We start from the raw sequence: 14,544 nt of genomic DNA, 5'->3' as shown, positions 1-14,544 counted from the left end.
TTGAGGAATGACTTTGCATTTATGCAAAAAAAAAATGTTTCAAAGTGTTTTTTAAAGAGTATTAAGAATAAAAGGATACACTGAGGCAACTTACACATAGATTAGTCATTTAAACATTATTCTCACGCTCCCATGCAAATGATGAAAAACTTTGGTGGACCTGCATCATAAAAAGGAAGACTTGGGGGAATTAAGTACGGAGTCCATTACACTATTGAAGGAATGTGGGAATGATCCACCAGCCGCTAACACCAGGGTAGAAATGGGTAGAATCAACTGCTTTTTCTTTTCGATAAACACGCAGTCTGACTTTCTCAAAGCAATTATAACGTTAGTTGTAAGCTTTGCACGGTGATCGATTAACCCTTGACACAAAGTTAAATTCAATTTGCTTAAGGCATTGCTTAATTGCCACTGTCAAAACAGGTTCTGACTTCTGACATAGTAGATTGCAAGATCACGAGGTTGGGAAATTTGGGGCCCATAATGCACTGGGCAAGGCTCGCGATCCAACAAGTTGGGGCCCTTATCTGTATGGTTGATTAGTTGATTTATTGTGTCATTAACTCATTATACAAGTCAACGACAGCCCTTTTACAAACGATCCGGCCAATAGTTATGCATCCCACAGACCCTCATCCTTCTTAAACTGAGAGACGGGCGTCTTTATTCTTGGTACAGATCCGATGCATTGGCTACATATTTCTCGTATATATTTTTTTGGTAAAGACATATTACTCGTCTTTTGATCCATCACCAAGTGTGTTTTACGAAGTATCAAACTCCAAATTTTATTCATCAGCACTTTAGTTTTAAATTCCATGAAATGGGAGCATAGTATGGAAAAAAATTGCACCTTAATGAAAGATCAATCATAATTTCATAAACTATTAAAGTGTTAAAAACTCAATAGTTTCTTCTTTTCTGTAAGGAACATCATGACAATTACATTCACCGATTAAGTACACATAGCAAGATAAGCAAAGAAAACATGTGCTTTTAGGAGTGCCCAAAAAAAAAAAAAAATCAATAATCAATAAAATAGTAATAGAGAAGAGGCGGCTCTCTCGTACAGAGGCCATCCATGGTCCGACTAGTCAATCATTTCCTTTTACTCTCTCTCTTATAAAAGCCACACAGCGTCTACAATTCAACCCATTCTGCTCCATTTCCCGAAACAATACAAGTGCAACCCGATATGGAAGTTATAATATCGGTACTACCCACCGATTTCAATTTCGATAGTGCATGTTCTACTCCATTCATCAGTGCACCAGCTAGTCCGAAACCTTTTGGTGAGTTATATTTCAGTGCTCCGACAAGTCCAATACGAATATCAGCAATATATCGAGATTTCAACAATATATCGTTTGTTCAAAGAACTAGTTGTGATGGTTCTTCATTGGATTGGCAAGAAAAAATCGGTACAGAACCGAAATCTAACGATACACATCGTTGTACCAACGAAGATTTCGCTTTTGATTTCAGTGGACAGCTAGATAAGACTTCTTTAACAGCTGATGAACTTTTTGATGGTGGAAAAATTCGTCCACTAGAAATTCCATCTCGGTCACAAACCGAAACTCAAAATAACAGTCCCGTTTCCTCACCGACAAAGGAAGAAAGAGGACGAGGAAGAGAAAGGGTAGCGGTTTTTTCATCTTCAAGTTCGAAGCATAGAAGTACTAGATCATTTTCACCATTAAGGTTATCTGAGTTTGCATGGGAAGAACAACAACAACAAAGCACAGAAGACATTGCTTCAAATTCAAAACCTACTTCTACTTCATTTTTCGCAAAGTGGAGTTTCAAGCTGTTATTTAGAAGTGCATCAGAAGGTAGTGCAACGAACAAGAATCATCCATTAAAGAAACATACAGCTTTGTGGAAGAAACATGAAGATGTAAGCAGGAATGCTAGCTTCAGGTCTAGTGGTTCAGGTTCGGGTTCTAGTTCACTATCTGGTTCAAGGAGAAAAGGACCACTTTCGGCTCATGAATTGCATTATACATCGAACCGGGCGGTTCAGAATGAGTTGAAGAGGAAAACATTTTTGCCATATAAAAAGGGGTTGTTAGGGTGTGTGGGGTTTAGTCCAAGTGTTGATGGACTAGCTAGAGGTCTTAATTCTATCAAACGTGGATGATTAAAAGTTTTTGTTACTCTTAAGATTTAATTAATTTGGGGTCTTGTGGATTAGATACGTTAATCATGTTTATTCATTTTGTATGCGTTTCTTATTTTGTTGTGTGCTACTACCTGTACAGATTCTAATCAGTCATCACAAATGAAGACTTCGAATTTGTAAAATTTCCATGTCACCTATTATACAAAAGTAAATGGTCTCGTGGACGTATCTGAATTTGATATATTAGCAGATGGTTAATCCATTTAGAAAATTTTGTTTATGCTAACTTTAAATCTGTAGATATGATCCCCGTGTCAAGTAAAAATTAGTTTATTTTGCAATTTTTTAAGGTAGTTTAATTGGGTAATCATCAAATTGAATTGGGCAACCCCAATTTTTTTTTTTTTACAAATTTGCCATCAAAGTCCAGACCCGACAACCAATTCAACCGGTCTCGCCATAACAAAACCTTCGGGTCGTTTGAGTGTACACTATACGCCCATATTGTTTTATAGATACACTCAAACGATCTACTTAAATGTCATTTGAGTGTACACTCAAAATGACTTAACTTGTGAATCGTTTGATATCACATGAAAGCGTCACGGTTTTGGGTCGGATTTGGGGCTACTATGGGGCAACCTGTGTGAGTCGTTTGGACTAAAATAATTGATTAGCTCGATTAACCAAGGAAATTCCTGATTAACCAATGATTAGCCTGATTAACCAATAAAAATTGATTACATAAACATCAATTACATTTTCCTTATACATAAATACCGAACACTTTTCTTATAATACAAAATCATTAATTGATAATAATTGTACAATAATTTATTTAAACAATAATATGCAAATTGAATTAGTAATGATCAATTATCAATGCATCCCAATTGAATTAGCAAAATTGAGATCCGATTTAAAAAATTGGATTAGGAACAACACAATTAGTTGCACCAACACAATTACATGCACTCAACACTATTTATCTGTTATGACATAGTATCTATATAACCAAGTTAAAATGTGTAATCAAACATGCCAAAATCTAAAATAATAATTTGTTTTATATCTAAACTTGTTATTTTTCATTTTCTTTTTCAATTGTGAATCATAAACTAGTTTGGGGTTTAGGGTTCAGGGTTTACAAATTTTGTACTAACATATTTCACTTAATTATTTGAAATAATAATTTGTTTTATATCTAAACTTGTTATTTTTTATTTTTCTTTTCAAATTGTGAATTATAAACTAGTTTGGGGTTTAGGATTTAGGGTTCAGGGTTTACAAATTTCGTACCAACATATTTCACTTAATTATTCGAAATAATAATTTGTTTTATATCTAAACTTGTTATTTTCCATTTTCTTTTTCAAATTGTGAATCATAAACTAGTTTGGGGTTTGGGGTTTAAGATTCAGGGTTTACAAATTTCGTACCGACATAAAAAAAATTTAATTTCAAATATATTTCATTCAATTATCCAAATCTAAAATAATAATTTGTTTTATATCTAAACTTGTTATTTTTCATTTTCTTTTTCAAATTGTAAATCATAAACTAGTTTGGGGTTTGGGGTTTAGGGTTTAAGGTTTAGGATTCAGGGTTTACAAATTTACCGACATAAAAAAAATTTAATTTCAAACATATTTCACTCAATTATCCAAATCTAAAATAATAATTTGTTTTATATCTAAACTTGCATTTTCCATTTTTTTTTTCAATTGTGAATAATAAACTAGTTTGGGGTTTAGGTTTTACAAACATATTTCACTCAATTATTCGAAATATATCAAAATTTTAAATATCTCTACATAGAATACTCAAGTTTCTCATTTACTCATTATTCCTTTTTTCATCAAAATTCTTACTCCTTACATAGAATACTCAAGTTTCTCTACACAGAATACCCAATAAAAATCCTAAATGGAATACGAAGATGAAGAAGAAGCATTTGAGGTAATGCTTGAGGTGTAACAACAAATTAGAGAAGGAGAAAATAGAAGAAATATTGAAAGTGAAGAAGTGGCACAAAATGTTGAAGGTGAAGGTGAAAAAGTTGAAGAACTAGAAGATCGACTAGTCGAAAGCAAATGAGATGTCGAAATCGTTGACGACAAAGACAACTCTGAGGGAAAATTCGAGTATCCCCCCGATCTTCCTTTGTGCCTTGTGATCCGGAATCCTTTCTTTGAATAGAAGGGATGATGATGATGATGAGTTCAGGGGTTGAACCGTCTGACGGCTCCTTACATATCTCCTTTGTTCTATTGGAGAATGAAACCCTATTTTACGTAGTTTCTAAGAGCAAATCCCTATGTTTATATAGGAAGGGCGACGAGAGTCCTAGGATTAGGGCTATCCTCACCGCTTGTGAGTTTCCTTCCATCTTTGGACTCTGCCTTCCTATTAGGATTCCTCTTCTTATGGAAGTCTGAATCTAGACCATATCTTATGAGAGGTAAGTTTCCTTGCTGATCATAATGTCCCATCGTGTATGTGAAGATTATATCTAAAAGGTAACTCCTAAGATATGTCATCACGATTCCTTCCTTATCATCAAAGATCGCCATCTTCAGTTTCTTTATATTTGGGAACTGTCTATATTAGTTCCTAACGATTGGTAACTGTTATGTTTGAAGGCGGTCAGTCATGTGCCTGACATATGTCCACTAAACACTCGTGCTAAGCACGAGATCACTTATTCACAGAACTGATCCGATGGTCCTTGTCTCATTCTGGACATTTATAGTCTTAGGTTATTTCCCATACATGTGTCATCTGTTCAATGACGGGAAATCCCCCTACAGATGCCTCCTCTCGTGCCAGCTAGCACGTGGGCGCTTGAAGCGACATTGCTTTTGGCGCGAGAATCCTTTTCCAAAATTGTTATTGGAACTGCTGACGTATCCAACTAATTAAGGCTCTGAAAAGACGGCTCGAACAGACACGTTGTTTCCCGAAAAAGGTAATGATGGAAGTTCCATCCCAAAAAGACGCACTGCTGGGGCTCATCCTAACCGTCCATCGTATCTATATTTAAGGGATCTGGTGAGAGAACGTTCATTATCTCTTCTGCTACCTTTTTATGCATACTGAACCTTTTGATCTCCCGTTAGGGTTTAACCAAAGCTTGAAACTTTTCCTCTTTTTCGATCATGAATCCCAACTGGTCACTTGTAAACTTCGGAGATCTTTTCTTCCTGGAACTGATCCGCGAGAAATTTCACATCCCTGAATATATGGCCATGGAGTGGGGGAGGTTATCTGATGAGTTAGCCTACAAGGAGGTGACACTCATCATCATCGGGTCGACTAGGGGCGGACTCATTTGTTCCCCTCCACCCATTGCTAAGAGAGTGTCGATTCACTTCAATCTTGCTTTTGGTCGCAAACACCCTTGTTTTACAGAACTGTTATGTACTCTGCCCTTCTTGCCAAGAGACATATATTTGCTCTAAACCGTTGGGTGTTCAGTTACTTTTATGAGGTCCGGTATATTCGAGACCAATCGTACTATTACCTTATGACTAGAGATAAGAATTCTCCGATTGTCTTTTTTGAGGGGAAGTAGAGTGACAAAGGCTGGGCTGATCACCACCTTCGCGTGTTCGGTGATGCGTGGGACGTTCGCTCCTCCGATGCTGATGGTCAGCCAATGGGAATTCCTGTTCCCAGAAAACACACCCATGCTCCAACCAGTAAGTCTTCCTACTCAAGTACTTTATAACTTGATATAAGAGTCTTCACTGAATATTTATGTTATTATTCCTTAGATGATTGTTCTCCCTAGAATCAACTAACTGCAACTGATGCTGCTATAGTGGACATTATCAAGTCGATCCCCAAGGAACAGAGGATGCCTTGAGTGATAGCTCTTGATCCCACCCGTCTTTTTGAATATTTCAACTTGTCTACTGAAGAATTGCTACAACTTGTCCCTGGCTTTTCCCCTTTTGGGATAAGCATCATGGAATTATATAAAGACAACACTTCCTCCTCCCCGTTGATCAGGATGTCGGACTTCTTCCTCCTCCATTTCAGGATGAATCCTCTTTGATTACTAGAAGAAGAGGAAACCACAAGGAGAAGAGTTCGGTGGCCGTCTCCAGTGATGCTGCGATGTCGGGTTTAGTTTAGGAGCCTGCTGTCAGTGATGATTGTGTGATCACTGGCGGGAGGGGCCCTGAACTGCTGGCGGCTAGCAATTTTAAAAGGGGAGCGCGTGTGTCCAACCGTTATAGATTGAAGAGATCTGATACTACTTCTGATGTTGCCCCATCTGGTAAGAAAATAAAATTTCATCCTCTCACAGTAAATGAAGAAACATTTTTCAAGGTCCCCGCTAGTATTGCCCCCCCTGTTAAGTCTTGTAAGAATGTAGTTGCACCCTATCGGTTCGGATCCTTCTACGTGTTCAACAAACTAGTGATAATGTCTTTCGATTGTTGACCCTTCCTCCCCCCGATAATCGCAGCGGGAAGCGGTATTGTTGAAACTATTGTTGTAATCGTCACTCTCCTCCTCTTCGATCCGGTGATAGGAGGGGAGTGAGTGACGACATTCCCTTTTGCCAAGATCTCCAAATTCCCCGGAGGGAGATGATTGTGGAGATGAGACGTTGGGGATGAACCGATGAACTACTGTTACCAACAAGCACTCTATTAAAGATGTTGATATCGCGACTTGAGTTCGAAGCTACGCCGACTTCCTATTGACAAGGCCGAAATTCAACATAGTTGGGACCTTAGACATGTCCTTTTGCCGACTATTTGTTCACCTTGCCAAGGTAAGACTTTTTCTCTGTTAAGTGTTCGGTTTCTCTCATTGTGTTTCTTACACATCCTATATTCTTCTCCAGTTAGTGAATAACTTTTTGGCTATGGAAGAACCTATCTTTGCGGCCTCCGCCGATTCATCCACTGATGCCATGGCTACCGGTGAGCTGATCTGGGCGAAAGAGGCTGCTGAGAAGAGAACTGCGGAGTTGCAGATCCAGGTTGACCAACTCTTGGTGAAAGAGAAGAAATCTGATACTGGCTTCAAGAATATGAGAGACACTATCTCCACCCTTCGGAGCTCTATGGAGAAACCCTAAAAAGGAGCTGCTGATGCTGCCACTTGGAAAGTGAAGCTACTTCACTACCCTGCAAGCAAAACATGACCAAGTTCAAGGAGAACTTAACCGTAGGAACACTGAGATGAGGACCCTTGGGCAAGCTATTTCCCATGCAAATGAGGTCATGTCAGGTTATGAGAGGGCTCTAAAAGAGAAACGTCTTCGCTCTTATAAGAAGGATGGTGACCTCTTGGTGGAGACCTCTGAGTTCTATTATCAAGTGGTGAAGGAGGTGAAGAAGAGGTCAGCTGAAAATGCCATTTGCTTTGCTCTGAGAGTACTTGATGTTTCTCGAGAGTCTTTCGATGCTGCCAGACAAGTTAAGTTTGAGGAGGCTATTGAGGCTACTGGATATGTCTCATCTTGTTTCCTAATCTAGACACCAGTATCTTATCTATCCAGGAAGAACTTATGCCTAATGCCTCCTTATCCTCTGAAGAAGACACCGATGATGACATGCCTTCTGTTCAACTTCTTTTTCTGCTAGTTCCATTTTCAGGTGAGTGTTTTGTTCAGCCTTCAACCGTTCCAGGCATAGCTAGTAAATTCGTGGACGACAAAAGTTCGATACGTCAATTATTCGCCTAAGATTCGAAATTTTCAACAATAATACTTTTAAATATTCGGTCCAATAAAACGCTAACGGTAAAAATACGATATATCGTGTTTTAAACCGTATAATACTTAATATATTTCTTTAAAATTTGGTTATATATTTTACATTTAAAATTTTGATATATAAGTATATAACGTTTTTATTTTTATTTTTACAATTTTATTCATGAAAAAATAATACAAATGTCATTTTATTCGCCAAACCTTATAATTCGTGAATAATTCGCGAATAATTCGGCAATTATAAGCCCGACCCAACCAATTCGCTAATTAAACCAGATCATTCAAAAAATTCACGAATTATTCGTTTTATTCGCCAAACCTTATAATTCGCGAATAATTCGTGAATAATTCGGCGAATTACTAGCTATGGTTCCAGCTAATCTAACCACACAGTCTGTTCTTGAGAGTGAAACACGAGTTCCTGACGATGGTGCAACAACAAGCACTGATGGTGAACCGAAGTTTGATTCTACTCCTGCTTCATAAGCTTTTCAGTTGATAATTCACATAAACAATTATTTTTAAACAATTATTCTATGGATCTGTAATATTGAGCTATGTAGCTCACATACAATTTATTTACTGAGCTCTATAGCTCTTCTATTTTATGCATGCGTACTATTTACTTTATCGAGCTCAGAAAGCACTTCTAAGTACTTTATGTATACATTAGAAGCACTTGATGTTATATGACATGTGTTATTATGCATACTCTACCCCGATACCCTAAAGTTCATTTGGAACAACAATAGGTGACCCTAGTAGGCTAAATAGATTAAAATGAAGCATGACCGAACCGATCGGGATATCATGGGAGCCATTCAAGTTAATCAGTAATTAGGAGTTCGATCGCAAAGAGAGTCCTATGTCTTTGCGAAAAGTAATTTGGTGCCATGAGCACATTAATCGTGTTTGATAACAATATGTTCTATTTATTAAAAATAAATAGGTTATCACCGTAAACAAATGATGGGGAGTCTTCCCTCGCCATCATCGTCTGAGCTTCTAGGCCCATGATTTGCGTGTTAGGATCTGGATCCAACTCAGATCTTCCCAGCAACTCCTATGTTGATATTTCGAGAGCGGTAAGAACTGGCATATAGTTTAGGCTCTCAAGAACACTATCTCTTGCTCCAAGTCAAACTGGCATACAATTTACTGAACAGTTAGTGTGGTCGGATTCCCTAAAGGCTTAACCCATCAAATATAGTCGCAGTTTGAAAGAACTCGCATATAGTTCTAGCTGCGTGGGAATGGGAAAGGATTTGGCGTACAGTTCAACTTTCCCATACTCAGTATCACTTGTTCTAAAGCAAATTGGCATACAATATTCTTGAGCAGATAGTGAGAAGATAATTCCCTAAAGACTTAGTCTATTGTGGATCATAAATAAAGAACTCTTGCAAGGAATAAATTCGATAGCAATGTGAAGCACTTTATTGATGACTTGGAGAGGAGTAAACAATGTATAAAAGAACATAGAATAACAATTTACTGATAGTACTTGCAAAAGTGCTGCACGTTCCATGGTTTGACAAGATCGTCCCCATCAACAGTGTGTAGATAATAAAAACCAGTTCAACCAACCTTGTCGATGATGTATGGTCCTTCCCAGTTGGGTCCAAGCTTGCCGTTGGGCTATGGGATCTCGCACAAAACTAGATCTCCTGATTTTAAAGATTGAATCCAGACTCTCTTGTCGTATGATCTTTTCAGAATCTGCTGGTTAGCAGCTAAGCGAAGTGCGGCACCTTCTCGTTTTTCATCTAGGAGATCCATTTCTCTACATAACAACTCCTCATTGTCTAGAGTGTGCACAACATCTGAATTCTGAGTGGGAGCTACAAGTTCTGGAGGTATGACAACCTCAGCTCTGTAGGTCAGTGAAAATGGGGATCCACTAGTTGACCGTCTGGGTGTAGTTCAGTATGCCCATAGGACCTTAGGTAGTTCCTCAACCCATAAACCTTTTGTGTCGTCTAATTTACGCTTCATGTTATCCAAGATGACCCTGTTAGAGGCTTCAGCCTGGCCATTGCCTTATGGGTACCTTGGAGTTGAGAACAGATAGGTAATGTGAAACTCTTCACAGAGTTCAGTGACCAATCCTTCAGCGAAGTGTTGCCCATTATCTGAGATAATAACTTTGGGTATACCGAACTTGCAGACAATGTTGTTCCAAATGAACTTTTTGACGTCATGTTCTCGAATAAAGACAAGGGGAACTGTTTCTATCCACTTGGTTTAGTAATCCGTCGCAACTAGTAGGAATCAGACATTGCCAGAAGTAGGTGGTAGAGGTCCTATGATGTCAGTTCCCCACTATGCAAATGACCATGGACTGGTCAATGGGTGCTGTTTCAGAAGATTGCTGAAACACACCAATTGAGGGTCGAAAGTAATGTTTTTGGAGATGGTGAAGGAGATGGTTGTTGGGGACTTCAGTGTGAAGTTGCCTACATACCCAAATGTATTGCTTGGGATCAACCACAGAACTTCTAGAGAAGGCCCAGTTCTCGTGGAACACTGTAGTCAAATTAAAGACAGAGGTTATTTTCCAGCGTAGATGGGATGCTTTGGAAAAATATTACAGGGTTGAGTACTCCAATTTTGTTACTTATTTGTGAGAGACTTGGTTTCCTCACAGGGATTGATTCGTATGTTGTTGGATTGACCAACATATTCACTTTGGGAGTACAACGACCAATAAAGTTGAAGGGTCTCATGCTCAGGTGAAGCGTGTACTAGGAAATGCAAATTGCCATGATTTTTTGAGTATGTTTAGCTTAATCCACCCGATTCTAGAGATCTAGATGTTAGAGATCAGAGCTACCTTCGAGAGGAGTATGGTTGTAACTTAGCACCACTACCAGATTCCTTTGTTTCATGAACTCAGAGGCCTTGTCTCACGCAAGTGTTTGGACTTGCTATTTGAAGAAATAGATACCCGCGTAAAGCATGTTAAAGATGAAGAGATCAGGTGTTGGTGTTATTTATGCACGAGCCATGGACTGCCATGTGCTCATGAATTAATTGAGTTTGAAGAGCAAGAGCAGTCCATCCCTTTGACTGCTATCGACCCTTTTTGGAAAACATTGTCTGCTTCTCTCAATGTGTTAGTGGGTGTTGGTCCCGATGTTACACCTTCTATAGACTTGTTCATGAAAAGGTTTGCAATGGTTTCTGAAGAAGAGTAGAGGGTTATGATTAGGTAGCTTATAGAGATTGTCATACCAGAAAGTACATGGCTAGTACCGCCTCGTGAGGAAGCAAAAACCAAAGGTCGGCCGAAAGGTAGCTGCATGAGAAAGCTTCTAACTGGATATGAGAACTCTTTAAAGCGAGATCCATCTCATTTTGAACATTCTCAACATAACCATGAAGAGTGGGTCTCGTCACAACCAAACACTACGCTCACCCAAAACACCTAAAACACCCACACCGTACCAAGAAAGAAGCCTTCTCCAAAAATACCAACCCAAAACACCCACACCACACCAAGAAATAAGCTTATCCAAAAACACCAAAAACAACCACACCAAGAAATAAGGCTTCTAAAAAAACAGTCACACCCACCTAAATATGAAAGATGAGTTAGACTTTGGAAAGATGAGGGTCCTAAGGATTACGGGTTGGATATTCCTAAAGAAATACACAAATACATTGTTAGAGTCGATGACCCTATTGGCGATGGCAACTGCGGTTATAGAGCTTTGTGCATTGTATTAGGAAGAAGTCAAGAAGATTGGCTGCATATGAGAAAGGACTTGTACCAAGAGCTTATTGACCACCTCCCCTTTTATTGTACTTTGTACACTCAAAATGAGGTTATTTATGTGATGAAAACAATCCTACATGAAGAAGGTTATGCACCCTTAAATAAGTGGATTAGCTTGCCCTTTGTTGGATTCCTATTTGCTTCAAGATTTAATGTTGTCCTCCTGCATTTAGGAGCTCGTCAGTGCTTCCTTATCATGTCGTTGAGAACCCAAGCAAATCCTGAGAGAGTAAAAAAAGTGTTGGGTAGCGCACATATTGGTGGAAATCATTTTGTCAATGTTGAACTTGTTGAAGATTGTCCGGTTCCTCCAGTAATGCGCCAATGGCTTAGAGCTCGATATGATATTATTGCTAAAAGTTGGAATTTGACATTGACAACAAGGCAATTGCAATTTATGGCATTGAACATTCCCAATCTAATATGGGAAGATGAGCCCGTTGAAGACCTAATAGTACATATTATTGACTAAGTTGTTCGTATGTTGTCGATATGATATTTTGATGTAATTTGTAAATTCATTTTGACATATTATTTTAGTGTAATTTGGAACAAGTGTAATTTGATTTGATTTTTATGTTATTTGGAAATAATGTTAGGGCTTTTATTTGATTTGATTTGGAAATCGAAAGTGATCGAATTAAGTTGATCGGACGGCAATCAAGTGATTTGGAGAACATGTTCGTATGTTGTCAATATGATATTTTGATGTAATTTGGAATAAATGTAATTTGATTTGATTTGATTTTACTTGATTTTATCCCAAACGACATGGTCAAGTCGTTTGACCTTTATACCAAACGATGTGGCCAGGTAGTTTGAGCTTTGAACCAAACGGTCTGAGCTGGTCGTTTGAAAAAAGTTATTTGTGTTTTTAGCCAAATTAAACGATCTGAAGTGGTCGTTTGACCTTTATACCAAACGATGTGGCTGAGTCGTTTAAGCTTTAAGCCAAACGGTCTGAGCTGGTTGTTTGAGAAAAGTTGTATGTTTTTGAGCCAAACGATCTGAAGTGGTCGTTTGGCCTTTATACCAAACGGTGTGGCTGGGTCGTTTGGCCTTTATACCGAACGATGTGGTTGGGTCGTTTGGACAAAAAAAATTTAGAATTTCATTTCGTTTTTACAACACTTTCATATCCATACAACTACACAAACATCAAATTCCACTTAACATCAAATAACAACAAATTCCAAACATCATTAATTCCAAAATCAAGCATCATTCAAAATCAAACATCCATCCATTCCTTACAAATTACAAATTCATTCATTATAACACTCACCACTGTACTTGCACCTAGTCAAGTTGTACGCCTGTTTAAAGGAGGACCTTGCTTCCTCTATAATATTATTCCCAGCCAATTGAACTCTCTCTAACATGCGACTAGTTTTATCAATGACGTCGTTCTGTCGAAAAAAGGAAAATCAAGATAATTTACCAATCGAATGCAAAAAATCACAGTTAAAGAAACTCAATTAAAAATTGCAATACTTACAATCGGTGAACAGTTAGGAAGTGTCTCCAAGGATAAATGAATAGGAAGACGCTCAGGGTTCACCAATCAAATATGAGAATTCCTTGCATACCAAGTCATATAGTTTGGATGACACTCCCATGGATAAGATGAGATAGGTTCTCGATTGTTGGGTTGGATCACGTGATTCTCGCCATGACTCCCAAACAAGTTGGCCCAATATTGGTCCATTTCACCTCATATCCTCGTCCTGATACAGTTCTTGTTCCCCAATTTGGTGTTGGAGGATCTACGGGTATAAGTTGTATGTGACCCAACTGACGCACAACCATTGCGACAGCGTAAAGCTCTTGTGGGGATGCCAATCAACCTGAAACAAAATCAAATGTGTCATTAACAACTCCAATGATCAATTAGTAAAAAATAATAATATAAACAAACTTAAATACTTAAACTTAAATACTTACATTGAAACAATTCATAGCATCAAGTATCGCTCGATAATACTGCGTGCAATGCATGCGTTGTATCTTCATAGTGTAGTGCGACTACTGTGTGTCTATGAGCACGCGCCTGAGACAATCTATAGTCCATGTTTGGGATTGGTCTGAATACCTTGAAGTACTCATAGATCCATGCCTATATATATATATATATATATATATATATATATATATACAAATAGTTAACATATTGATAGAGTAATAAAATTAATAAAAAAAAAAAAAAAAAAAAAATCTCTAAAATACAAAAGTTTTACCTGTAGAAGAGTCATATAACCTGTAACCCCTTTCACCTTCGCACATGTGGCAGCCCCAAGACCTCTATACAAAAATGCCAAAACTGCTGCACCCCATGCATACTCTCCTATCTCACTAAATTTCAACAACGGCCTCAGATAACATAGAGGCACTCCAGTCCCAAACTTGTCAGTAAAAATGGCACATCTAAAGAAAAACATGATAAAAGCTCTGATAGCCCGTTGGACTTCCTGCAAACTCGAGGCCTCTCCACCACCTTCCCAGCAGCGTCACATATGGGGCTATCATGAACCTTGTTAGCAAAATACTTTCGGAGGAATTCTAGCCTTACTTTTGAAGTGAACTTTCTAACTTCCATCTCCGCCTTAATCAAATCAATGGGGAGACCCAGAGCACGATGTAGGAGATTTATCGATTGTTGTAAGTTCAACTCATCGCCCCTTGCACCGCTCTTCCTCTAATTGTGACTCCACAGATTTGCACAACATCGTCCAAAGTCATAGTGTATATGGAAGGTGTTGGTTTCCAGATGTCATCTCTCCACAAACGCAGATACTAATGGTGGATCCATATGCTCGTGATAACTTAACACGAGATCATGCAACCTAGTCCTTCTCAACTCATGGGCAAATCTCGGAGACCTTCTAAATTCATTCATGAAAT

General features: G+C 38.3%; 1 protein-coding gene across 1 annotated transcript; it reads left to right on the top strand.

The window, feature by feature from the left end:
* Positions 1-907: 907 nt before the first annotated feature.
* On the top strand, positions 908-2,353 carry LOC147492338 (uncharacterized). Its single transcript, XM_086568534.1, has one exon. It carries the CDS (start codon positions 1,199-1,201, stop codon positions 2,144-2,146), a length of 948 nt encoding a protein of 315 aa, XP_086424660.1. The 5' UTR covers positions 908-1,198; the 3' UTR covers positions 2,147-2,353.
* Positions 2,354-14,544: the final 12,191 nt, after the last annotated feature.

This window comes from Coptis chinensis, chromosome 6 (assembly GCF_015680905.1).
Source record: "Coptis chinensis isolate HL-2020 chromosome 6, ASM1568090v1, whole genome shotgun sequence".
Classification (NCBI taxonomy): Eukaryota; Viridiplantae; Streptophyta; class Magnoliopsida; order Ranunculales; family Ranunculaceae; genus Coptis; species Coptis chinensis.
Note: the sequence above shows the minus strand (reverse complement) of the source record. Positions and strands in the feature narration are given on the sequence as shown.

Excerpts from the sequence above, each read along its gene's own strand:
- LOC147492338 (XM_086568534.1), top strand. The coding sequence starts at position 1,199 with ATGGAAGTTATAATATCGGTACTACCCACCGATTTCAATTTCGATAGT.